This window comes from Pogoniulus pusillus, chromosome 11 (genome assembly GCF_015220805.1).
Source record: "Pogoniulus pusillus isolate bPogPus1 chromosome 11, bPogPus1.pri, whole genome shotgun sequence".
NCBI lineage: Eukaryota > Metazoa > Chordata > Aves > Piciformes > Lybiidae > Pogoniulus > Pogoniulus pusillus.
In genome coordinates this window covers 20,003,463-20,027,663 of record NC_087274.1, presented here as the reverse complement: position 1 = coordinate 20,027,663, position 24,201 = coordinate 20,003,463, and the positions used below count along the sequence as shown (strand labels likewise).

The 24,201-nt window shown below is 37.6% G+C and overlaps 1 protein-coding gene across 3 annotated transcripts in view; it reads left to right on the top strand.

Moving 5' to 3' along the window:
• Positions 1 to 24,201, top strand: part of SLIT2 (slit guidance ligand 2) — a 220,604-nt gene that overhangs the window by 6,582 nt on the left and 189,821 nt on the right. For all 3 annotated transcript variants that reach the window (XM_064151337.1, XM_064151341.1, XM_064151338.1), the window contains exon 4: positions 11,605 to 11,676. In XM_064151337.1, the coding sequence (XP_064007407.1) occupies positions 11,605 to 11,676 (72 nt within the window). The remainder of the gene's footprint in view (positions 1 to 11,604; positions 11,677 to 24,201) is intronic.

Genomic DNA, 24,201 nt, shown 5'->3' with positions numbered 1-24,201 from the left:
AGCTTGCTTTGTGCCTTTTTCAAGACATTTAATGGGAAGATTTCTGAAGTATAGAATTCCGATGATAGGGGGAAAAAAAGACTGTGGCCGTGTTCACATTTTGCCATTACATTTTCTGTTCTATTTTTTTATCCGCTCTTTATTTCTCTCTTGATAACTCTGTAATGTCTTTGGAAAGCAATAGAATTTTTTTTTTTTAAATTCCTGTTCATAAGATACTATGTCTAAAGAGAAATTCTGATATTTGTGGATAGTTTTGTGGGTTTTGTTCACCGTTCAGTAGGCAGACATGACATTTGAAAGTTTAGCTAGTTAAACATACAGAGTTTGTTTTGTCTTCAGACTACTTTGCATCTTCTCAAGTACTGGTCAGTTTCTTTAATTTGCTGGAATTCAGTCAGGTGTGTGGCTGTCTTGTAATTTGAATATACATGCAGGATGTCTTTAACCTCCTCCCCAGCTGTTGGCTAAGAGCAAATATTTCATATTTGTGAAGAAAAGCTGAGAAAATTCCTCTTGTTTACAATTGCCAAGTCCATCTGATGAGGGCACTTTGTCATCTGACAGCCAATTCATCTCCTTGGGTTTCTGAAATTCAAAACGATTTCTCAGGAAACTTATGGATGCTTTCTTCAAGAAGTTTCTTTTATACATTAGATAGTAAGGATTTAAAGTTGTGTGAGCTTTCTTTTGTTTGTTATTTCTTTAATGTGTAGGATGTTGCCTTTCCATTGAGTGTTATGTGCCAAGCGACTTTTAAAGAATACCAATGCATTGCCAAAGCATCGGTGGACCTTATCACAGCTGAACTTAGTGTGGTTCATAAGATTGCTTCCATATAATATTTCTTATGTTGGAATATCTTGTGCTGGTATATACAGGCTGAATTTTTGAATGTGTTTTTTTTGTACTTCAGTGCTGTCTTTAATGTGAAGAACAGACTCTCACAGTAGTTTCCCTTTGGTGGAAAACAGAAAAGTAAATCCATCTCTCCAGGTTAAGCAGTGCTTTAGGGCTTTGGATTTGAACTGGAATTTTAGTTGCAAAATGATTTCTTTAGAAAGCAGAGTAGCTGTTCTACAAGGAACTGTGGTTGATCACTGAGTTACTTGTTGTACATGCTTATTTATAGATCTGATGATGCAAAATGCTGAATATCCTCAACTTCCTCTAAGGAAAGTGAAGATCTGAAACATATCACAAAATTAATCTGAGAGAAGACACTCTCAACCTTCCCTTTGGAAGAACATTGCTTAAGATATCACTTAATTGAATTTGTGTATACCTCTGTCAGGTGGATAAAAGCGTTTTGCCTATACTTTACTTAACCAACAACAAACCCCTAGTACAGTAGATATATTTAATAGAATGTGCACAAAACTATTTAGGTCTCCATAACTAGAATTTGTGTCACACCAGTGTAATTGTAGAAGTGTAATGGAATTAATACTGCTGTAAACTAGTGATTGTTACTAGAGCAGCCCTGCTGTGATTTTAAAGTATAAATGTTCAGTTAACAATGCCTACTGGTATGGTAATGTCTCCTGTGTAAGAACTGATAAGGAAAACAAGCTGGAAACTAGCAACCTGATTAGTTATGTTTAGGGTTTGTGGAAACTAGCTCCTGGAGAGATGTTGGTGAAGCTGAAGGTGATTTTGTTTTAAGACTTGAAGTTGGATACTTCTCTGAAGACTTTTCAGTCAAATAAATATGCATATACTGTAGCGTTCACTTAGTTATGATCTCCCCAGCCTTGTGTGAGAGCTCAGCTGATAAAGGTGTAGTAGTAGCTCTGCTCTAAACCAAGTCAGTACAACACTGCCAGAACCAGTAAGTCTGTGAGGATTATGTCTTTCTTCACAGCTATTTTCAATGCTGAATTGCATGGTCTGTTGTGTTGTGTAGGTACTCTGTCTGCTGAAACAAACCTCTTTGAACACTAGTGCACACAGCCCATTTTTCAGTCACCTTTGTGTACATCATGAAGCAGTGTCGTAACCTCTTGGGTTAGTTATGGTGCTGTCTGTGTTGCAGTTGCCATCTGCAGGACTTTCTGTATTTACTAAACTCTATGAGGAGCCCACGCTTCCATGAATGAGCCTCTAAAGTGTGTATGTGTCCCAGTGTGGGGCCATGGCCATACCCGGGACCGGAGCACAGAAATGCCTCTTAGTGCTTTCCAAGAGTAAGAATGAGGACAGTGCACACTGGTTGGAAGTTAAAAGATAAATTCTATTTACAGGAGCATGTATACAAGAGGCAAGAAGAGATTGGATGAGGCACTTGGTGCCATGGTCTAGTTGACTGGATAGGGCTGGGTGCTAGATTGGAGTGGATGATCTTGGAGGTCTCTTCCAACCTGGTTGATTCTGTGATTCTAAGTACAAAACCCACTAGACCCAAACTGGCCTTCTAGAATCCTCCATCCCTTCCACCCTTGGTTGGCCTGCGGGTAGGCCGAAACCGCCCTTCCCAGCTGGGGCCTACAAGGCCTCAGTGGGCCGCAATGATGCTGCTCAGTGCCCTGCCAGCTAGGAGCCATCTCCTCACGAACCATGAGATAAGAACATGCCCTGTTGTTGGGGAGAAGTGGAAGAAAGAAAGGCAGGGAAGAGAAGGGTGAGAGATCAGTCAGGCACTGTCTTTTAAGCTGTGTTGCAAGAAGACAGAAGAGAAAACAATATTACTATATCCTGGGAAGAGAAGGTCCATTCCCTTGGGACGAGCCTCTGTCCCTGTGGTGTTGTGAAGGGGGACCTAGGATCCCTCAAACTACCACAGTATGGTAGTTCAGTGCATAGCAGATTCCATAAAGAATTGGGATGTGACCTGTTACGTTGTCTGACCTTCTCTTAGACCACAGTCCTGTATTGGGCTGGTTTCAGTATGCTTCGTGGCAGGAAGTCAGTGGGTCAAGGTATGGAAAATTCTCACAACATCTAAGAATTTGCAGAGACTACTGCTTATTGTGGGAGACAAAGCCCTTTGAAACTATTTCTTATGAAATTAAGCATGGTTTGGTGTGGGTTTTCTCTTTCATACATCAGGGGTGATGCTTATAATAGTTTGAAATAATCTCAAGAAAACAAGATGAGCTGAAAATGTCAATTTCTTGAAAACTGACACTATAATTAGACACAGCTTTAAAAATTGCTTCTAAAAATCATGGTCAATTGTTATACCCAAGACCACCTCCTTCTGTGGTGTTACAGTTACTGCTCAACATATCCCATCTGGTGGGAAGTGAAAAGTTGGTTGAAGACAGCTGCTACAGACTGTTGAATTAGTTCTATTACAAGGAAGTTTTAGTCTTTAGCTTATAACTCTTTGTATTCCAGAAACACAATGTAGTCAGGTTTTGAGGTTCGAAATATACTCTTTAGCTGTTTACATAGCAGAGCAGGTTAAAAGTACTTTACTTTTGTCTGATAGCAACATTATTTTCATAATTTATCCTAATAATGTTTCTATGTCTCGTAGCTGAGATTCCAACAATGGTCATTCTAAAACTATGCTAATATCCGAAAGATGCTAGGATAGGAAGGGAGTACAATGATTATCTGAAAACTGCCCACAGTTTTCTTCCTGCATTTGTGAATAATCTTTTGAGCCCCTAAAATGCTAATTTGGCATCTGATTCTGCAGACATTTGCCATGTGACTAACTTGGTTTGCATGAGTAGTCCCACTGATTACTATTGTGAGAAAGTTTACTTGTGTAATTTGGCCAGGAAAAGTTTTTAGGCCAAACTCCTACTAATTCTATTAATTCTTGACTTTAGAGAATTTTCCTAAAATGTCTATTTATTATCTTAACAGTTCTAAAGAGCTATCAGCGTAGATTAAAAAGAAACAAACAAAAAACCAAACCAACAACAAACTAATAAAAGCACCACAAGCAAACAAAGCCCTCAAAAAATATTTCTGCTGAAAACTAGTGTGATGGCTCTAGTACAAGTGCAGCTTCAGAGTTAAAGCTAAATATTTACCCCTCCCCACAATTCCTCCCAATACAGCCCCACTGAGCCTAAATAGTGCAAGTAAGCTGAAATCCTGAGTTCAAGTAAAGAACGCTTTAAGGGTTGAATATCAAGTTGGTACTTGAAATAGCTTTTAAACTGAAAACTATCTGTTGTATTTTCATGCTTCTTGCAATGTATTACTGAATGATGGAGGAAGACCTATTTAAAAATTTAGTATTTTGTTAGAGTTCATGCATTCTTCTCAATTTTTACGAGACAACTCTAAAAGAGCAAGCTGAGGAATTGTCTGTACTTGCTATTTATTTGGCCTTCATCTTCACAAACAGATTAAAACTTGAGTCAAAGAGAGCATTTTTATAGGAGTATGCCTAGGAGTGTTTGAGTAGTATTAAAGTTTTAATCATGCTGCATTTCACATATTCACAGTTATCCATTTGGGGTCTAACCTAGTCTGATAAATGTGGTGAACTATTAAGCTGTATCAAGAGGTTTTGAAATTGTTAACTCAAAACACCAGGATCTCTGAATGCATGATGTTTTACAGAGCATCTCATCTTACAGAGGCGTGCATAGCAGGGTTGACTAAGAAATAAAAGGTACCTAGGATGAAAACAAATACAGCTTGTCTTGGGCACTACTGCTCACCAAGCTTAGGAAATAGAGAGAATTAACAGTGGTTTCAAAACAGGTTAAGATAAACCAGTACTGGTCATTTTGACTAGTGTAGTAAAGAGCCCCACTGTATTACGTGTATGTTCTTTCTCAGGGTGCAGACTTACTGTATAGCTGATGGGGTAGTGCATGCTTTCCAGAGATTAAAATAAAACTGTGTTAACTTTTTGATGTGTGGCATGGGACTTCAGATTTATTCCAATTATTTCAGTAGTACTATCCAGAAAATGTAAATTCAAAGTAGAAAAATAGTAACTTCTAAAAGCAATAGTAAAGATTTTCTGTGATTCTTTGAGTGTGAGCTGTGTCAATAAACTAATTCTAGAATAACTAGTTTTGATCTGAACTTTTTTTCAGAGTTTTGAGTCTCCGACTATAACCCTTTCAGTTGCAGAAAAGAAGGTTCAAGACCCCCAGATTTCATTTGTAGGAAGCTGCACTGTCAAAGTTTAGGAGCAGGGAGTTCTGGAAAAAATGTCAAATGTTGTCTGTTCATATAATGTAGTTTTACAGTTTTAACTGAAGTGAAATCTGATTTATTTTTTTTTCTTTCCAATTTAGAGGCTTACATGTAATGTCTAAAGGCCAATGGTGAAAAAATGCTGCTGTTCAGGAATCGTTTGTATCACTATGATACAAAAAGAGCAGCCAGTAAACAAATGGTGTTTCACTCTCTTGTGCTTAACTAGGTGTACTCAATGAAAGCAGTGGTTTTGGTAGTAAGACCTTGTACCATATAGTATGGAAGCTGTACCAAGCTCTTTAGCTAGAAGCTAATTTCCTATTTCTTTACTCACTGAATCCTAGTTATCTTCTTGGTCTCCAAGTTCATTTACTGAAGGCTAAGAATTCGTTTTTCATTTTGGGTACATTCTGAACAGTTTCTGACTGTTCTGATCAGAAAGGTCTAAGTTAGACTGCCTTTGACCTGAGATGCTACAGCATGTGCTTGCTGTCTAAAGCTGATGTTTTGATTTTCTTCCCATTAAAGGATTGATGCTTAATTGTTTGTCTAGCTTCAGTCAGAATGCATGGGCATTTGAAGGGTTAATACTTTCAGGTGTGTGATGGGGAAGAAGAATAATGGGTTAAAGTAGGGAATATAGTTCTAAACAGCCCTGAAGGGGATGAACAGTTATTCCTTGTTAATCGTGCATGTGAAAAATCCTTCTCTTGGCTAATCCTACATAGTTTAAGGGCAATGCATAGCTCATTCTTCATCTTAAAACAAGGAGGAAATGATGAAGCCTGCAATGCTAATCACTTAACAAAGGAATGTGAGGCCATCTTACATGATTTGTGCTGAGTCTCTTATATTTATAGTTTAATTACTGTAGTATTGCTTGTTTGTTGTTGTGGGGTTTTGTTTGTTTGTTGGTGGTGGCTTTTTAAAAAAAATCTGTTAGCAAACTTTTGTCAGATGTCTTCTCTGCATATGTCTGTTAAATCAGAATTAGATAAAAGCTGTCTTTGAAGACAGCATTTACAAAGATGCAGTATTCTAATGGGGTTTTAGAAAACAGGTTATAGCTACATTTTGTTTGAAGACTACTACAAAATGCTTAATAAACCTGTAAGTCCAAGAGTGACGTGGTCTTAGCCTTGTAAGCATTCACTATTATTTTTAGGATATTTTATTCATCTGAATGTCTTTTCTCATGGGACTCCTTTTATAGGTCTAGAAGTCAAATTGCAGTGAGAAGTCCTGTTTGCTCTTTGCAGACCTTTTTACAAATTCCAGGGCAGGGAGGCTGTTTATTTTTCCCACATCTGTTTTGTGCTCATCCTTTGTTTGCTGGATGCTCTTCTTTCTTGCTTCCTCTGAAATGGGTAATTTGCACTGTTGCAAAATGTTGAAACCAAATCTGATTTATGGAATTGATGTCAATGTTTTTGTTTCGAATACTGTTTTGGAAGTTGTTCTAAACTGATGCTGTAGAGCACTGATATTAACCTTAAAGCTATTGATTTTATCTTTTCTCTATAAAAATAATATTTTTCTGTTGCAGAGAGAGTTACTTTTTTAAAAGCAGATTTAAAGCTAGACAGCCACAGGTGAAAATTGAGTTGTCATTACATTTTAATAGATGCTATTCGAAATATACTGTAAGATACTTTTTATTTTAACTGCTGATGTCACAGTTCAATCTGAAATTTTACATTTAAATTCCAAAATGTATGAGGGATCTTGGCTGCATGGCTGCCACTTCCACGACTCATACTTTTATGTTACCTTATTTACTCTGTGAAGAATCTGGTTGAAAAATCATCAGAAGAAATGTTTTATTTTCCTTTGTAGTACATATTGCATTGGGTTGGCTTGTCTTTAATAACAGGCTAGACCAATAATCAAATGCAATGTGGCCAAGTCTCCCTTAATCTTTTTAAGACACACTAGCCTTTGTGACTTCAGTTTGGCAGGATTCCTCTACAGGTGCTACAGAAAAATGCATGAGTGAAGACTTACTGTGGTAATTTGGTGCCAGAGAGACAGTTCAGCTCTCCCTAGACTACCTGCAGGCCCTTCTTGCCTTTCTAAACAATCTGGTCAAACTTTAGTTGAATTCCACCTAATAGAGCAACCCCCCCTCACCTCGTTCTTTTCCTCTTATTTTTTTCCCTTGGAAGAAATCCCAGATGTTGTCAAATCTCATCCTTGCTTCAGCTGATACTTGATCCTGTATTACTTTATGCAGTTTTTATAATGTCTGTTTCCCTCTTTGTGGTATACTTCATCAAACAAAATCCACTGAGATACCCTCACAGAATTGTGGAGGTTTGAAAGAGCTTCTGTATATCACCTAGTCCCATGAAGCTCATTAATGTAAGGTCTATCAGAGCAGGTAGCTGAAGGCTGTTTCTAGCCAGATTTTCAATGTCTCTAGTGATGGAAAATCTACAGACAATTTGAGTGACTTGTTCCCTCTGAGTCTTCTCTCCAGGCTAAATAGTCCCAGCTCTTTCAACTTCTTAGGCTGTGACAGGTGCATCAGTCTACTTGCAGACCTTCTCTGGACTTGCTCCAGTATCCAGGTATACACATCTCCCTTGCAGGGGGAGCCCAGCACTGGGCACAGTTCTCTAGACATCAATACTTAGAGGGGAAATAGCTTCTTTTGCTTTGTCACCTTCTCAGGCATGAGGTGAGGTGTAGTTTTCTGGTCTGCTTAGTTTTTATTTTTAATGCCATAGGCAGAATTATTATGAGCAATAGAAATATAGATTTGTAGAAATATATTTTATTTTAAAACAGTAAGGAATACAGAAGCTTCCAGTAAACAACCTTAGATTCTTTCTTTTCTTCTTAGGAGGAAAAACAAATAATCAAAAGGCTCATCTTAGCTCTGGTTATATTGGAAAACCTCTTCAAAGAATGACATTGATTGTAGGTTACTGATTCTCTGTACAAATAGTGTTCTGCATCACGTATAGAGAATTTATTTGGGTAGGGGAAGAATGTGGTAATTTAGGATTTGACACCTGTATTGTGTGGAAAATGAAGGATAAAATATATATTAGGGTTCAAGTAGTAGTCTTTAGTAAATTCATAGAATCAACCAGGTTGGAAAAGACCTCCAGGATCATCCAGTCCTACCTATCACCCAGCCCTATCCAATCAATTAGACCATGGCACTAAGCGCCTCATCCAGTCTTTTCTTGAACACCTCCAGGGATAGTGACTCCACCTCCCTGGGAAGCCCATTCCAATGCCAATCACTCTTTCAGTGAAGAACTTCTTCCTAACATCCAGCCTATACCTCTCCTGGCACAACTTGAGACTATGCCCCCGTGTTCTGTTGCTGGCTGTCTGAGAGAAGAGATCAACCCCCACCTGGCTACAGCCTCCCTTCAGGTAGTTGCAGACAGCAATGAGGTCACCCCTGAACCTTCTATTCTTCAGACTAAACAACCCCAGCTTCTTCAGCTTCTCCTCACAGGGCTGTGTTCCAGGCCTCTCACCAGCTTCGTTGCCCTTCTCTGGACACCTTCCAGTACCTCAACATCTCTCTTGAATTGAGAGGCCCAGAACTGGACACAGTACTCAAGGTGTGGCCTGACCAGTGCTGAGTACAGGGGAAGAATAACCTCCCTTGTCCTGCTAACCACACTACTACTGATACAGGCTAGGACACCATTGTCTTTCTTGGTCATCTGGGCACACTGCTGGCTCATGGTCAGCCTACTATCTACCAGTATTCCCAGGTCCCTTTCTGCCTGGCTGCTCTCCAGCCACTCTGTCCCCAGCCTGTAGTGCTGCTTGGGGTTGTTGTGGTCAAGTTGCAGAACCCTGCATTTGGCCTTGTTTAATTTAATTGCCCTGGCTTCTGCCCACTCACCCATCCAGCCTGTCAAGGTCCCTCTGCAGAGCTCTCCTACCCTCCACTAGACTGACACCTGCTCCTTGCTTGGTGTTATCTGCAAACTTACTGATGATGGACATTGTAGTACTATACTTAGTAAAGTAGCTTTTATCATGTCCTACACAAGTAAGAAAATGACTTTGCAATAGTATCCATGTCCTGTTTCTTTTCAGATTATTTGTTTTTACTAGAATGACTATTCTAGTAGCAGTTGACATTAAACTGAAACTAACTTACGTATATTTCTTTATGTAGTTACTAATCATTGTTGAAAATGAAGACCTAATGAAGTGACTTTTGACCTGGGGAAAACCTTGACTTAGGCATCCACATGCTGTACGATCAACCCTAAGCTTCTCAGGTTCCAGTTTTGATTCATGTGGGCAGTAAACCTGATATTGCTAGGTTTAATGAGATTATAAGTAGGTTGACTGGAGTTGAGAAAATCTTTGCAGAGACTTCTTAATGGAAAAATTGGCACAATGTTTTGCTTTAACTCCTAGTTCTGGGGCCTTCTTCCCACTTGCTAAGTTCATGAAAGTCGCATTCAAAGAGAGCAGTTGCCAGACATGTTGAGGTTCAATAGATTGTGGCTTTGGACATGGATGCACAGATGTTCTCTGCTTCTGGCAGATGAAACAACACATTTGTTTTGTGGAAAAGTGAAAGACTTGCCTTGCAGATGTAAACTTAAGGCAAGCTCTCTAAAGTTTTGATGATGCTTTTAATGGCTTTATTGTGTTTGGAAGACTGAGCTCCGGGAAGCTCTGAGCTGAAGTATTTAAAATACTTTGTGTCCTTAAGATAGCATATGGACTTTGCTTAAAGCTCTTCACCTTGAGGGTGGTGAGACACTGGAACAGGTTGCCCAAAGAGGTGGTGGAAGTGCTATCACTGGAAGTTTTTAAGGCCAGGCTTGATGCGTCTCTGGGCTACCTGATCTATTGGAAAATGTCCCTACCCATGACAGGTAGGTTGGAACTAGGTGATCTTTGATGTCCCTTCCAACCCTAATAATTCTGTGGTCCTGTCAGAGTCACAAAAAGCTCAAGATTTTATCTGTGCCAGACTCTGTTCCCCAGTATCTTCCTAAAGATGCCTTCAGTAACAGAAGGGAAAAAGTTACATCTATTTTACTTGTAAATGTGCCTTACTTTCGTTACATTGAAAGAATTATGTGATGCTAGACTCCCATCCATTTGTTTCTGGCTGCTTCCAGGGGACTTTACAGTCCAAGGTTCTACCATGTTGGAAGAGATTCTTCAGGACATTTTTAGTTGCTTTTGTCACTGACACTTCATCTCTTCTCAGCTGCCTGCCTTTGCTGGAGAAATGCAAATTTTCTAGGCCAGCTGAGAAACTGAACAGTAGCAGTATGGAATATCTCACCACTGTTTCCTCAGTGCTTCACCTTGAACTTCATCCACTTCTGGGAGAGCAGTTCAGTTGATGCAACTGAAATTTCTCTTCTCAGGTTGTCCCAGGGGAAACTCTGCTTGCTTGCTAGCTACAGTCAGGTCTGTGCCAACATGCAGAGAGAAAAAGTGCTGGAATGTTTCTGGTTGTGTTTGCTTAGCAGTAGCTGTAGCTCTTTGCAATCAGTAGTTGTGAATTCTGTGATCCATCTGTGCTTACCTCACTTTCAGCTCCAGGGAGAAAGGGGATCAGGGGATCATGCATGTCTCACTCTTGTTCCATTATGTCTGTGTGTTCTGGATAGGTATTGCTATTTCAGACAAAATTAGACATGAGAACACCCAAAAAAGTGGAAATATTGGAGAATCATGTATATTATGGAGCTGTTTTAAAATAGGAATGTGTTTTCTGGACTGCTTGTGAGGCTCTGTCCTAAAGATGGAAAACTCTTCATAGTGGCAATTTAACTGGAAGCTGTTCCCTACTGCGATACTAGTCTGTACATTCTGGTTTTGCCCTGCAACCTTTTTTTCACATTCACTTCTGTGTGAATTCACAACATTTATAGCTATTTGTCATCTATTGCAGTCCTGACAAATTCATTTCTTTCAAGTACAGTTCATAAAAGTCTCCTTGTAGGAAACTTCATAGCAGAGTGACCCCTTTGAAAGCATCGGTTACAACTTGCTAGATGTAAAGAGTAGCTGAAGTCTCTTTCTGCAATATGACGAAGAACATCTTTCTCATTGCCTTTACTGATTTTTTCATGATGTTGATAGGCATAGGCAATAAGTAACGGTCAGAGTTTTGGTAAAGAAAGCTTAGTTCTAAGAGGAACTGCAATGAAATTATTCTAAATAAAAGCTGCAAAATACAAGATTCATTCCTTAGTGCTTGCTCAAAGAACAAATATCTGTGATTGATTTGCACTACAGAGATTCAAAATCTTTCATAAAATAGGTAATGTGGTCTGTTGGAGAAACCAGAAAATGCAATTAGTCCATGGTAAATTTACTGCTGGACCATGTCTCCACTAATGGACTGGCATTGCACAGCCTTTCTAGTCTCCAAAATCAGCCTGTTACAGCTCTTGGATGCCTGCTTGAAGTGGTTGCATTGCGTTGCTGTAGCACTTGTAATTTAACACATCTTTTTCTTTTTTCTTTCTAAAGGCGCTTAAACAGAAATAACCTTCAGTTGCTTTCTGAACTGCTCTTTCTGGGGACGCCGAAGTTGTACAGGCTGTAAGTAGGCACAACGCTATATTCTTATGGAAAACTTGGAATTGGCCTGATATTTTGGCTTGCATTAGGGTTTATTTAATCTCTAATTTTGCATCAAACAGGGCTAAAAAGGAGCTGGAAACATTGATGGCTCTTTTTTTTACAAGTTCTGAAAGATCTTTTATTTTTTGAACCTAGATTAGATCCTACTAGTTGTATGTAACAAGATATTGCTTCATTCGTTCTCACTTCTGTAATGAAGTTGCACTGAAAGAATGCTTTGGTTTTCCTCCTCTCCTGTGGTTTTCTCTTCTTGATTGTTTTTTTGGTTGGTTTCTTTTCTGGATTTTTTGTTTGGTTGGGTGCTTTTTGGGTTTGGTTTTTTTCCCCCTTTTGTTTTGTTTGTGGGTGGGTCGGCTGGTTGTCTTTGTTTTGTTGTAGTTTCCATGTCAAAGAAAAAAATGCCTGTGGAGAATCTGACTCAGAGATGTATCGTTGCCTAAATACTTTGCTTTTGTGATGCTCTGGTTTTGTGGCTGTGTATACTTGACAGAAAAATCAGTGTTGGTAAATGGTTGGTCTGTGGAGAATTCTCTCCTGTGTCCCCTCACAAAAACCTCAAGGGTAGCAGCTTAAGCTTTGGGATGGAAAAAAAAAGAGGAGTGTTTTACCTTAAAAACAATACAAAATTGAGAAACGAGTTTTTGTTTTGATTGTATTTGCTTTGAGCATGTTTTACTCTTGACAGTATTTTTAAATTAATTGTTCCTCTTAAGTACACAACAGAAATGAGTGGATAAAACCAGAATGAAGCTCAGACACTGACTTCTGTATTTATCTACACAGTCAGTTGTAATAAAATTAGTTTTAAGGTACCTTTTGAGTTATATTATGTGGTATGGAAGGCATACAGCATGACGTGCTTAAATAGGCTTTGGAAAGGTTGTTTCAAACTCAACTCTGTTTTAGATAATGTTTTTGACACGTTTCTTTAGACGTCAGGTGAGATTTCTGCTGTTGAAATTGATTTTATTGAGTTTTACTCCTTCTGTGTTTGGAAAAATTGAAGGTGGAGGAAGTTTCTTTAATTTCCACTTCAGTGTGTGGAAGTATTCTTGAGAACAAATGGTATTATGAAGCTTTTATTTTTAGGAGTTAATGTCTGGTTTAATACTGTAAAATAATAGCTCTTTTTACCTCACCTCAGAGTAATATGAAATGTTAAACTGAAAATGACTCTGCTACTAATGTAAATATCTAGTTGTGTGTAGTTTTTGTTTTTTATTTTTTCTTTTCTTTGCATGTGTGCTTTGTTTCCAAAACTTCCCTGTAGATGCAATGAGTTGTTAAATTGCTAGACCGGAAAGCTCCTGAAGGCTTTTGTTCTGACAAAAATATTTTTCTCTTCTATAATATTATTATATATTCATATGTGGTTTTATATATTAACAATTCAGTCCCCTATAATTTCCATCATTCATGGTAAAGATATTGCTTCCACCAGGAAGGAAAATGAGCGGGGTTTATGATCACTTTATTATTCTGCCTATAGTGTAATGGTTGTTATCTAAATTCATATAAAATAGAAATGAACCATAATTCGTAGGCAAAAAATGGATTCACACTTCAGGCAAAATCATACTTGAATGCATTTAATTCAGAATTGTATATTTGATAGATGCTAGTTTAAATCTATAATGTCCTTTGACATAAAGCACACAACTGCTCGTAGCATATACGGTGGAAAGAGATCACTGGCTTCGCAGTATTAAATTTCCTCTGCCTAAGGGTTATTGTTGATCAGACCATGAAAGTGAATGTCTGGTTATAATGTATGCATAGTTAAAAGAAAATATGAGCAATACTGAAAATCTACAGTCTCTTGATACTAAATTTGTACTTAAAAAATGTCAGGCCAACAAAGCCATTGATGCTGGTTAAATGTTCTCGGTCAGTTTTCAGATTGTATGTAGCTTGATCACTACGAAGACTACAAAATGATTTGGTGTTTTTACATGTAGCATTGTATATGCTTACATGTACATACGTCTAAATAAATGTAGTTCTAAGGAGAATTAAAGATCTCTAAACATGCTCAATAAATACTAAAACCAAATCAAATTATACATTTTATTTTTGGCATTTAACAGCTAATCAAACAGTGTGTGCACTGTGAGTTTTCAACATACTACTGAGCTTCTGTGAATAATAATTACCATTTGACCCTTGGCTGTAAATGCGATGCCAGGTGAAGAAGCACATATGCTTGTTGTGTAGCCTAAATACAATATAAAAGAAAGAGGGTACACTGTATATGAATTATGATTAGACACAGTTGGTTGCCGCCAGCGGCTGGCTATGCTTTCCCTTTGCTGTCTGCTCCAATTTCTCTTTGGACGGGTTGAGAGAGCACTGCATGTTCAGGTCAAGATGTTTGCCTAGAAATAGTAGTACAGTTGCAGCTGTGTTTGCTGGAGCAGGAGACTAGTTTAAATAGCATTACCATTTATCCAGTCCATTAACAGAACTCTGTAAAATAATACCAACTCTGCATAAACTACAGGACAGTGTAATAAAATTACAAGCACTTGTTGACAGATGGGAAGTGTAAGTAAAGGAAAGCGATAGGTTGAGAGTTTAAAAGAGACAGTGCATTACTTTCTGTGTCTGAGGACACTTGATTTTCAAAGGTAATTAAATGAATTATTTTTTATGTTGCTTTCTTTCTAACTCAGCAGCCTTCCAAGAAATCTCATGGAAGTAGTTAAAAAGGACAGTTACTGTCAAAGCAGAAACAGATTTTCCCATTAAGAGTTATATACAGAGGTGTTTCGACATAAATATTTCAGTAAGTAGTTAATGCTAAAAATAGTAGGAATGGGGCTGCAGGGTATATTAATCTTACCTTTGCAAGGTATGTCTCTCAGCACAACCTACAGAAACCTTCTTTTTGATCCAATAGTGTTACAATAAAGGTGCTGTTTTAAAGCCACTGGGGGATTGTAAGTCCTTGTTCAACAAGTACTTTTCCAGCAAGAAAGGGATGTGTTGTTTGCAGTGACCCGTGTACACTCACGCTAACTTGTCCAGCATCGGTGATGGTACCGTAGTTTGGAGAACTCCTGCAGCCTACTGAGTGCTTATCTGAGGCAAATAGATTTTGACTGCTTACTTTGGCTGGTTAGATCACAGTTCATTGATTGCTGCTTGCTGCAGGACACCAAGTGCTCGGCCCAAAGCTGTTTGAGAATTCAGTTTTGAAAGATACCTTTACAGTGGCATGTAAAGGTTATTGAATTCCATGCCCAAGGCCTGTCCCTTTTCATTTACATTTCTTGCACTTGGAATGAAGGTTAAGTTTCCTTGCAGACCAGTATTTGCTATATAGGTTAGGCAATGTTGGCTCTGGGGGAAAGAAAAATCTTTCTAGTGGATGTGGTCTGATATTAGATATTTTTCTTCTAATATATGCACTTGAGAAGATGTACACTGTGAATAACAATTTATCTTCTAAAGGATAAAAAACCTCTTAACATAGTCTCAGTAATAAACAGTTTTGATATGTCTGTTAGCAATAAAAAGAAATAAAATCCTGACAATTAAATTAGAGGGGGAAAAAAACACCATTGAAACAAAATACCCAAAGCCAAGCAACACCTTTAAAAAAATCTTAGGCTTTAACAACAGCAGCAGCAACAACAACAGCAAAATATGCTGCATGGGGGGCCCATGCAAAAATTCCTCCTGAATTAATTTCTGCCAGCTATGATTAAAGTGTGTGATACTAGATGTGTCAGACACCATAGTTCTCTGCTTCATTTTACTCTTGGCCTCTTTGGCCTCTGCCACAATAAATCCCACAATGGTTAGGCAGGAATTGCAGGTTACAGTTGCCAGGGTTACCGTTGTCCAGTCGGACCAACATCATTACTCATCCAGCCGCTCCCCCCCGAGCGCTGCTGCCCGCACCCAGTGCGGAGAAGGCTGCAGGCAGCTGCTGAAGGAAAAGAACAGGAGGAAAGTTCTTCAGGCAGCTCTTGGGTCAGGATTTTGGGCAGCTGCAGGAGAACCTGTGATTTGCATCATTTGCTGCACATTGTTTTTCTACCTTTGTCAAGAAGGAAAAAACAACACACACACAAAAAACCCCAAACAAACAAAAAGACCCCCCAAAAAAAACCCCATACTCCAACATCAGATAGGGATAGAGGAAAAAAAGGTGTATGGAAAATGCTGAACTAGTGACTTCAAAATATTTAAATGTGGGTCTCATTGTTAAGATAGCTGCATGAGAGGCTTAATATATGATTTTGTCATATTGCTTTTAACAGTAATCATGTCAAGTGAAACTATAGCCGTAATTTGTAGAGATATTTATCTTCATTTTGAATCCATTTTAACAACTCAATAGAGAAATAGCTCATTAGAAAAACAGCCATTTTCCCAAAGCTTCTGAAATCTTACTCCAGCTGCAAACAGGTGGCTCTGAATGTTAAATCCAATGAGGAGCAAGAATGAGTTTCCCCTTTTCAAAAGGCAATATCAATGAATCTCTCCTTTTGTATGTGGACTGCCAAAGGAGCTGCCCTTGGAGAAGTGTAATGGGTAGGTTTCCACTGTTATGTGCTGCAGTAACCATTTATAGTGTGCTTCACCTTATTGCAGTAGTGTGCTGGATGTGCAGCAATTAAACAATTTTATTGAAACAGGAATTATGAAGCCACCTTGCTGCTGTGCTCTTCCTAGGAACATATGTTGAGATTTTTTTAGTCATTTATTTCAGTTTTGGTGAATTGTTATGGGGCATTCTAGCAGCCTGTATGTCAGGCAACTTTTAAATTTTCCTCTTTTTTTTTAAGGAAAAAATTGAACCTTAGCCTTTGTCTTTCAAACATTGTGTTCATCCTATTAGTGTTTTGACTTGTGCTCTTTCTACTGTAGTGGTTTAGCTCAAAGACAAGAATGTTTAAATTGTTTTATTTAAACAATTAATAGGGTTGTGAACAGTAAAGCTGCAAAGAGCATACCAATTTCAGTACTAGTTAGTTTTTAATTACAAGCATTATTTCATTAGCATCACATTTGAACATTGACTGTATTTCTTAGAAAATAACTGTCTTTCAAACTTACTTAATTGAGAGATACTGCATATAGTGTATGTATAAAATGAATAAACAGTTTCAGCTTTGTAGTATTGTAAGCCAGTAATTAAAAAGAAATATCTAGTTTAACATACAGATAATTAGTGCTCTTGCAGTGTCAAATGCATCACCATCATACCTTTGCTATGTTGGTGCATTCTTAACAATACAAAGTTTTATTGCCCCAGTCTAGGAATAATAAAATCTATTTTTAGGGTGAATGTTGGTCCACTACCAGTTACAGTTCTTAGTGGTGGGGTTTTTTGTTTGCTTTTCCTCTAGAACTGCAATCTGGAGATACTCACGGTTATGCAAAAATAAAAGAAACAAGTGTTTAAAATATGCTTATTAAGATTTCTTCTTACTGGTAATAAACCAGAGTAACTAAACGACGTTGCCCCTGTGCTAATGTGATAGTATCTCTGGAAGATCTAGGAGATTAACTTTTTTGTAAGACTGATTGTTGCTTTTGTCGCCTGCTCATTTTTAATAGAGATACTAAAGGACCTTGAATGCATTATGCAGCTTGGCTTGTGTGCACCTTGTCTCTGGTCCTTCCATCAGCTGACTTTACCCTCAGTTGACTCTACCCACAGTTCTTACTCTCTGCTACAATGTTTTGAAATTGAAAACTCTGTCATCCTTTACAACTTAGTAAACAGAACAAAAACAACCACCGTGGCTTTGCTTCAGACAAAATTCCTACTTTTTTGGTATTTTGGAAGTGCTGCAAAAAATGTTCAATTCATCAACTGATTTTTTTTTTCTGAGCACAGAAACAAGAATTATATACATGCATTTGGAGTACTGCTTGCAATAGTTATATCCTAACAACAGGAAGCACTCAGTCTTAGATTTAGTAGAGTGGAAACGTTGGTGGAACCAGAATGACCTTCTGAAATGTACTCAAAAAAATAGTATATTCTCTCTGTGCAATTACTGGACTTCAAACTTCATTACTCTTCCTGCCCTTTGTTTTAGAATCACTTATCTGTAGGCTTTTCCTGAGCTATGGGTTCTTTTCCATTTTTGCCACACCTGCTGTACAGGGAAAAATGGTGTACCAAATATACAAAAATTAAATGCTGTTACCTGAAGTAATAGTATGGGATTTTTTAATTTGGAAACAAGCGTTTTTTTCCATGTGAAATGGGTTTTTAAATGGATTTACCTTTTTTTAATAAATTAAAATGGTAATTGGTAGGTGTCTTTAAATCACAGGTAAATTAGCCTTTTTTCTTTAATTATAATAACAATTTCATTAATTTATTTACAAGTAATTATTTCCTTTGCTATGGGATTAAAAGGCAAAATAGATGGACTTCTGGAGCTGTAAGCTAATTCTGCTACTGGGCAGATCACTAAATCTGCATTACAAAGTGACATAGTCGACTAAATTCAGGAAATGGCATCTGTAGGGATACTTATAACTATTGATTTTTTCATTAGAATGAACATTCCAAAAGTGTTTATAGTTGCCTTTACCATAATTAGAAAATCATGTTAAACACCAAGCGAATGAAAATATGGCTGAAGGCAATTCTTCTAAACCGATATAGCTATCTGCGGTATTCAACATTTTTCATGTTGTTAGCTGCTGACTATGTCTAATGCAAAAGCATGACTCACTTTAGTAATTACTCAAGCCATAGCTCTTTTAAAATAATGTAGTGGTATTCAGAGTAATTGAGAGATCTACTTTAGCTATTACAGCTTTGTTACCTTGACCTATTTGGCCCCTAGCATAAATAATTATCTTCTGCATTTCTATTGACGTGATAGAGGTCAAAGCAGAGAACTAAGATAATTGCCTTTTAATACAAAAATTAAAGTAGTTGATGTTAGGTCACCTGTAACTATATTCATGTCCAGTCTGTATCAGTCTCTAGTTGTTCCTGGAGGGTGAACCTTGAAAGCTTTGGTGAATTGTGATATAGGAAACCTTTTAGGCAGAAGTTAAATAGGAAACTGAATCTCAGTGAAGGAAGTAATGAAAAGTAAAAAGGCATGTCAGAGGAAATTCCATTATTATGTGATGCAGAAACACGGTGTGAAATGTTGTAAGGAGGACATCTGTAAGTCTCTGCTTGCACAGAGTGGACATTTAAGTGCAGCTGTGTCATCTTGATTTAAAAACAACAACAACAAAAAAAAAAAAAACCTAAACCAGAAAAGAGGAATAAATAAGGCCAAGGGAAATTGTGAAAGTTTAGAGGCTTGTCCTTATGATGGTAGGTTTCTTCTTCAAGTGGAAGATTAAAGCCTAAAGTAACTGAATAGCTGAGAAGTCCAAAGAAAGGTTGATTGCTTCCCCTCCAACAGTTCCAAATGATTGAAAAAAAAAGCCTAATTTAAAGTTCTGTTTGTTCTATGTCTTAAACCATCAGAACTTTCTTTTAGAACTGAGGGAATGCTCTGGAAGAGAAAGAATCCAAGGATAAAAAGTCATTGCAGTCCAACAATTGTTCCTAATCCTCACAAAATGCTGGAGAAATTAAATTTATTCTTTATTGCTCAAAGTGTTACCTAGGTCACTGGGCGATGGGAAAATTGAACTGGAAGTCGAGTAGGCACAATCTTTGTTTTGTGTCTAGATGCTTAACCTTAGACACGACAAGGCATCTTAGTGTGTTGTGGGAACTTGGTTCAGAGTATTAACACCAGGACGTTTATTACCCTGGATTTATAATAGGCTATGCTGTCAGTAGATGAAAATGTTGTGTTTACATTTCAGTGTTAAATGATCATTTAATTAACACCTAAGGAAAAAAAAACCTTCCAACTTGTGAAATTCTTAGCGGCTTTTATTGTTGGTTTCCTTGGAGGTTTTAATATCCAAGTTATGCTGCAGTTGTTTCTATAAGTACAGCTAAAAAAGACATTTATGAAGGTAGTCAAGGACAGACAGTTTAACCCCTGTTGACCCTTCATCCTGAATGTTGATTTATATAGCACTTTAAATGCATTGACTTTGTTTCAAAGCTTCCCTAAAGTTACTCACACAACATTCCAGCAAATTTATTTTATCCCTTAAGAAATATTTCCTAAAGTGTACACTCTTTGAAAATGTGTATTTTTTTTTCCTAGAGGATTACTAATATGTATCTACAAAAAAAATGTTACTCTAGGTAGAAAAAAAATATTTTGCCAGTTTTGTCTACATATATTCTTGATAAGAATATGCAAGCTTTTATAAAGGAAAAAAGAAAGTGGGTTTGAAACAGCCAACATATCATGCACTGATTGTAGGAGCTACTGTCTGAATGCTTCAAAAGCATTGGCAAGGGAAACAACATTACTGCAAAAATGCATATCCACTTTAGCTAGCACAGATCTACTTTCACATGTTCTGTTGTATCAAAGACAGTCAAGGCTGTCTAAAAGCTTTAATTTGCTCTTCGTCCTTTGTAATGCTTTTTGTTGTAATGTTGATCTGCAAATGGTTTTTGCAATAATGTTGCCCTACAAAGCGTGTTTGAATATTCTGGTTTTTGCATCTCAAACCTAAAGTTAGATGAAATGCTCCTTGTTAAAGAGCAGCTGCTCTTCAACTGATGCATTCTTACAAACATACTGTAGTAAAAATTGAAATTACAGCTAGGTTTGGATTTTGGAAGTTGGATTGTTTTTTGAGTTGGATTTTTTTTTTTATGTGTTTTGGTTGGATTTTTTTGTTGCTGTTTGTTGTCATTTTTTTAGGAGTATGTTTTTCATCAGTCTCTGCTTAGAGGATAAAGCCTCCAACATTAAAGCATATTAATCTATTAATAATTTTTTAAAAATCACAGCTCAACTCAATTACTGATGACTCACTTTTCTTGTATATTCTTTGTTCTCACTTATGATCGTATCCTTTACACATGTCAATAACTGAGCTGGAAAACCTAGGAATCTGCTGATACAGTAAAAATTTCTTTTGTCCACACAAATGACATAAACCGTCCAACACTTGATGAAATATTACAGCTGCAGAGAGTTCTATCTACCAGTGGGATCTCAATGTTTTTCTAACTTCTCTGAATAAATTTATTAAAGTGAAATTTAATATTCAGATAGAGGCTTGTCAGAGGTACTTGCATTTGCTTTTGTCTGAAACATTTGACCATTTGCAGTTAAAGCAGTGTATCGCCATCTGAGTACATTTATCAGTGTTTTTAACTGAAAAGGAAAAATTCTGCAACATCCATTTCTTGAACTGACATCTCAGATGAAGGAGTATTTCAGATATGTTTAGGATAGATAAAACAGGCTTACCCTGTGCCACGCTTTGTAATCTCTCTTCACTTTGCAGTTCTGGCAGAGATTTTAGGTTTGCCAAAGTGATGAGTGACTAAGAGTAGTACTGTTCAGAAAGACAGAGGCTAAACTTCCTACACGCAAACTGATAGACCTAACTGAGACTGTGTTGACCTTTGTGGCACTCTGAGTTCTTGTGAGCAGTGTGCATCAGTTATCTAAGTACCAATTAAAGGGGCTCTCATTACAGTACGGAAAAGTGCCAATGTACAAAGTGGAATATTTGGTCTCAGAGAAGAACTGAAGCAAAGGCTGCAGTGGTGAACTCAGTCTGTTGTCCCAATCCTTGTGAGGATGTTGTAAGGATGCTGGAGCTGGGGGTTTTATTTGGGGAAAGGCTGCTTATGAATACCAAACAGAATTTATTCTCTCCCTCAGACACTTGAGGGGCCTGCTCTGCTAATGGCTGTTCAGATTCACCTCTTGGGGAATAAAGCTAGGACTTGCTGAACTCTTTTCATCTTTACAGCCAAGCCCAGGTGCAGGCCCTTCCTGGCTCAAGGGTATTTAAAGGACCATGCTCTGAAGGCTTCTTTCCATGGCTCTTAATCTTTGGGGGAATAAAAAACAGGGGTTGAAATGGGGGTGGGGGTGGTAAATCTTCTGGTTAAGTACTCCTTGAGGATTTGCAGGGTAATACATACAAGAGACGAAATCCTTGCCTCTTTCTTTTTGTTTCCCCTTCTGTTCAGACAGTTCAATGACATTTTTATTTTTATTGTGAATGTGTAATCCATATAGTTGTGAGGAAAGGCTACTCACACTTTAAGGTAGCAAGTATGAGGAGAGGTTTGAAGATGGAAGCTCAGCACTTTTACTAGTTCAATACAGGAGAAATACAATAAACATTAATGCTTTTATTTATTTTTCCTCTTTCTGTAGTTTTTTGTGGGACTGGTGGATAGCTAGAAGCGATCTGGATAGTTGACAGACCTTGAAACCAAAAAGGTTGAATCTCAAGTTTGATAAGGCCCACAGGGAAAGGTTGCAAGGATAGGATAACAGTTGGTGTAATGAAGGGACAGTTGCAGTGGATGCTGCTTAGAGCATAAAGATGAGGAAGGAAGGCTAAGTGGAAGGGAAAGTGCAAATGTGTCTTCATGTGAAAGAAGCAATTAGCTGAAGAGCTTAGCAGAACTAGAGTGAGAGTTAGTTACATGAAGACAAACATGCAAACGTAAGCCTGTGCTGCAGGAAATCAGTAATAATTTCTGAGACTGGAGAAAATTCCTGTTTGGTCCTTAGTACTTCTGTATTACTCTTAAATCTAGTCAATGACTGATTCTGTCACATTCTGGGTTTTGATGAATTGTGCATTCTTTGTAAAAGGCAACTGACTTCCTTCCTTGGTTTTTAGTAATGTTTGTGTAAATTCAATAGAGCAAATACTTTGTAACTCTTCTATGCTATAACTTACCCGCAGTTATGCCCTGACAATGTAAGAAGACAATAAAAAGTACTACTCAAATTCTGAAAATTAAGAAACTAGAACTCTTACAAAGTGGTGAGTCTACCAAACCTTCAGAAGAGTGCTTTACTGCTTCATCTCCAGTCAGAGGTGGAAAACCCAAAACTTCTAATAGACACAGAGTCTCTCATGGCTGAGTTTTGGGGTTGTATATAGGTTTGCCAGATGTCACATTTAAACGTCTAGAAAAGACCTCCTGCCCTAGCAGGTCACCTTCATTGTGTCTGCTGATAACAGTGGGCTTGATCTGTGCAGGAAATAAATTTCCACCATGTTACAAGACTTCTTGGGCAGTAAATAATCAGGAAATCGTACAAGTGGATCTAAATAACAAAAAAAATTACTGTGAGTAAAACTTGTTCCACTACCATACTGTGTTAAGATGAAAGAGTTTTACAACATGTAATGTATTCTGAAATTTCACACACAAAATCAGGTTTGAAGCTGCTGGAGTATGGCTGTTTGTGCCACATACTGTTGAAGAGTTAGATAAGGCACTGGGGGTGAATTGTTTACTACTGGGTCTATTGTTTTGTGGCCTGTTCTTTACTGATGTAAACTGTGAAAAGCAAATAATACTAAAGTGTTATTTAAATAACATATGCCAGAATTGTTCCTCTTGTGGGTATGGTCTGGACAATGTGGGAAATGCAAAATACCTGTGGCAAAGTGAAGACGGCAATCACTGGGGAGAAAACTATTGCAACAGAATTGATGTATATTTATGGCTATTATTATCAATGCAGTATAGAACAATGGATCATGGAATTTCATGTGTATGTATCAAATACACTGCAAGAAATAGAATATTTTTTACTTAAACTGTGTAGCTTTGCAAAACCAATGACAAGGTAGGGTTCTTCTCTAGCTAATGTTGTAGGATGTTCACTTCAAATGCATTTTTTTTCCATTTTATTGTGTCATTAAAAAAAAACACTAGTATTTTGGCTAAAAATGAGAGGTTTTCTGTTCTTGTAATCAGGTTGAAAAATCTACTGTGGTTGGGGGTTTTGCTTGTTTGATCCTTTGGGGTGGTTTGGTTTTGCTTGATAGAAAGCTGAACTGAATTTTAGTTATAAGGAAGGCTTTAAAATAAGTATGTGCTGTTAGGTTAGTTGTGTAAGTCTCAAATGGTGAAAGAATGGCAGCATTGTCTGCATATATGAGGGAACAAAGAGCAAAAGTGGGAGAACTGTAATTGAATTATGAGGTTGATTGGTCAAGAAAAGATTTCTGCAGCAAGATGCAAGTCTTTGAGATGGGCGACCTAAGAATGATCACTTGGCTTATATTCAGTACTCCAGTTAAAATAACAGTAATATTTTCAGATGTATGAATTCCTATTACAGAAGTGCAATGTGATAGTCTGTTGGAATTACAAATTTGCAAGATGTAAAATTTAGGAGTGATAGTGGATGTTGGATTTTCACTGTAGTAGCAGAAAAGCAAAGTTGATCTAACTGCTCTTGTACAAGCTGTCTTCATAGCAGCTTTCATCCACGAGGATGCCAAGTGTGTTGAACAGTCTATTCTATTTTGTGGTGTGACAGCCTGCACTATAGTCTTTCATGTAGTAGATTTGACTAAGAGGGTGATTTGGAGTCAGATGAAGCAAATGTTGGTATCAAGCATTAGTTCTCA